The sequence below is a fragment of the Trypanosoma equiperdum genome (genome assembly GCF_001457755.1).
Source record: "Trypanosoma equiperdum strain OVI genome assembly, contig: ctg_693, whole genome shotgun sequence".
NCBI classification, from domain to species: Eukaryota; Euglenozoa; class Kinetoplastea; order Trypanosomatida; family Trypanosomatidae; genus Trypanosoma; species Trypanosoma equiperdum.
The window spans coordinates 5,902-6,248 of record NW_027124635.1 but is presented as its reverse complement, the minus strand read 5'-3'; the positions used below and the strand labels follow the sequence as shown (position 1 = coordinate 6,248).

The 347-nt window shown below is 50.4% G+C and overlaps 1 pseudogene across 1 annotated transcript in view; it reads right to left on the bottom strand.

Annotated features, from left to right (window-relative positions):
* The window catches only part of TEOVI_000322400:pseudogene, a 2,053-nt pseudogene that overhangs the window by 488 nt on the left and 1,218 nt on the right, over nt 1-347 (bottom strand). The window contains exon 2 of the mRNA in view: nt 1-289. This exon is cut by the window's left edge and continues 488 nt beyond it. Coding sequence covers nt 1-289 — 289 coding nt within the window. The remainder of the gene's footprint in view (nt 290-347) is intronic.

The following is a 347-nucleotide window of genomic DNA, read 5'->3' as shown; positions in this document are numbered from 1 at the left end:
CCTCTCCCTCAATACTGTCCTGTACGATCAGAGTGAAACGTCGCTGCGCTGATCCTTGTAGGGGTATGTACACAGTTTGGGCAACCATCGGCTGAACATTAACCGTACACTCGCCGACAACAACCGTGTACTGTGCCTCGATGTCCCCAGTGTTAAGAACCGTCACGGTAATGGTGCTTCCCCGCGAATAGGAATGCACCACCTTCCCTGAAACGGTTGCACCAACAATCACACCCGAGGACACAGACAGCACAAAGTTTAACTTATCAGCGGATATTGTTATTGTTACTATTGTTGATAATGTTCCTGTCACCTGGTAGGCCACAGCCGGGGCACTGGCATTAGCT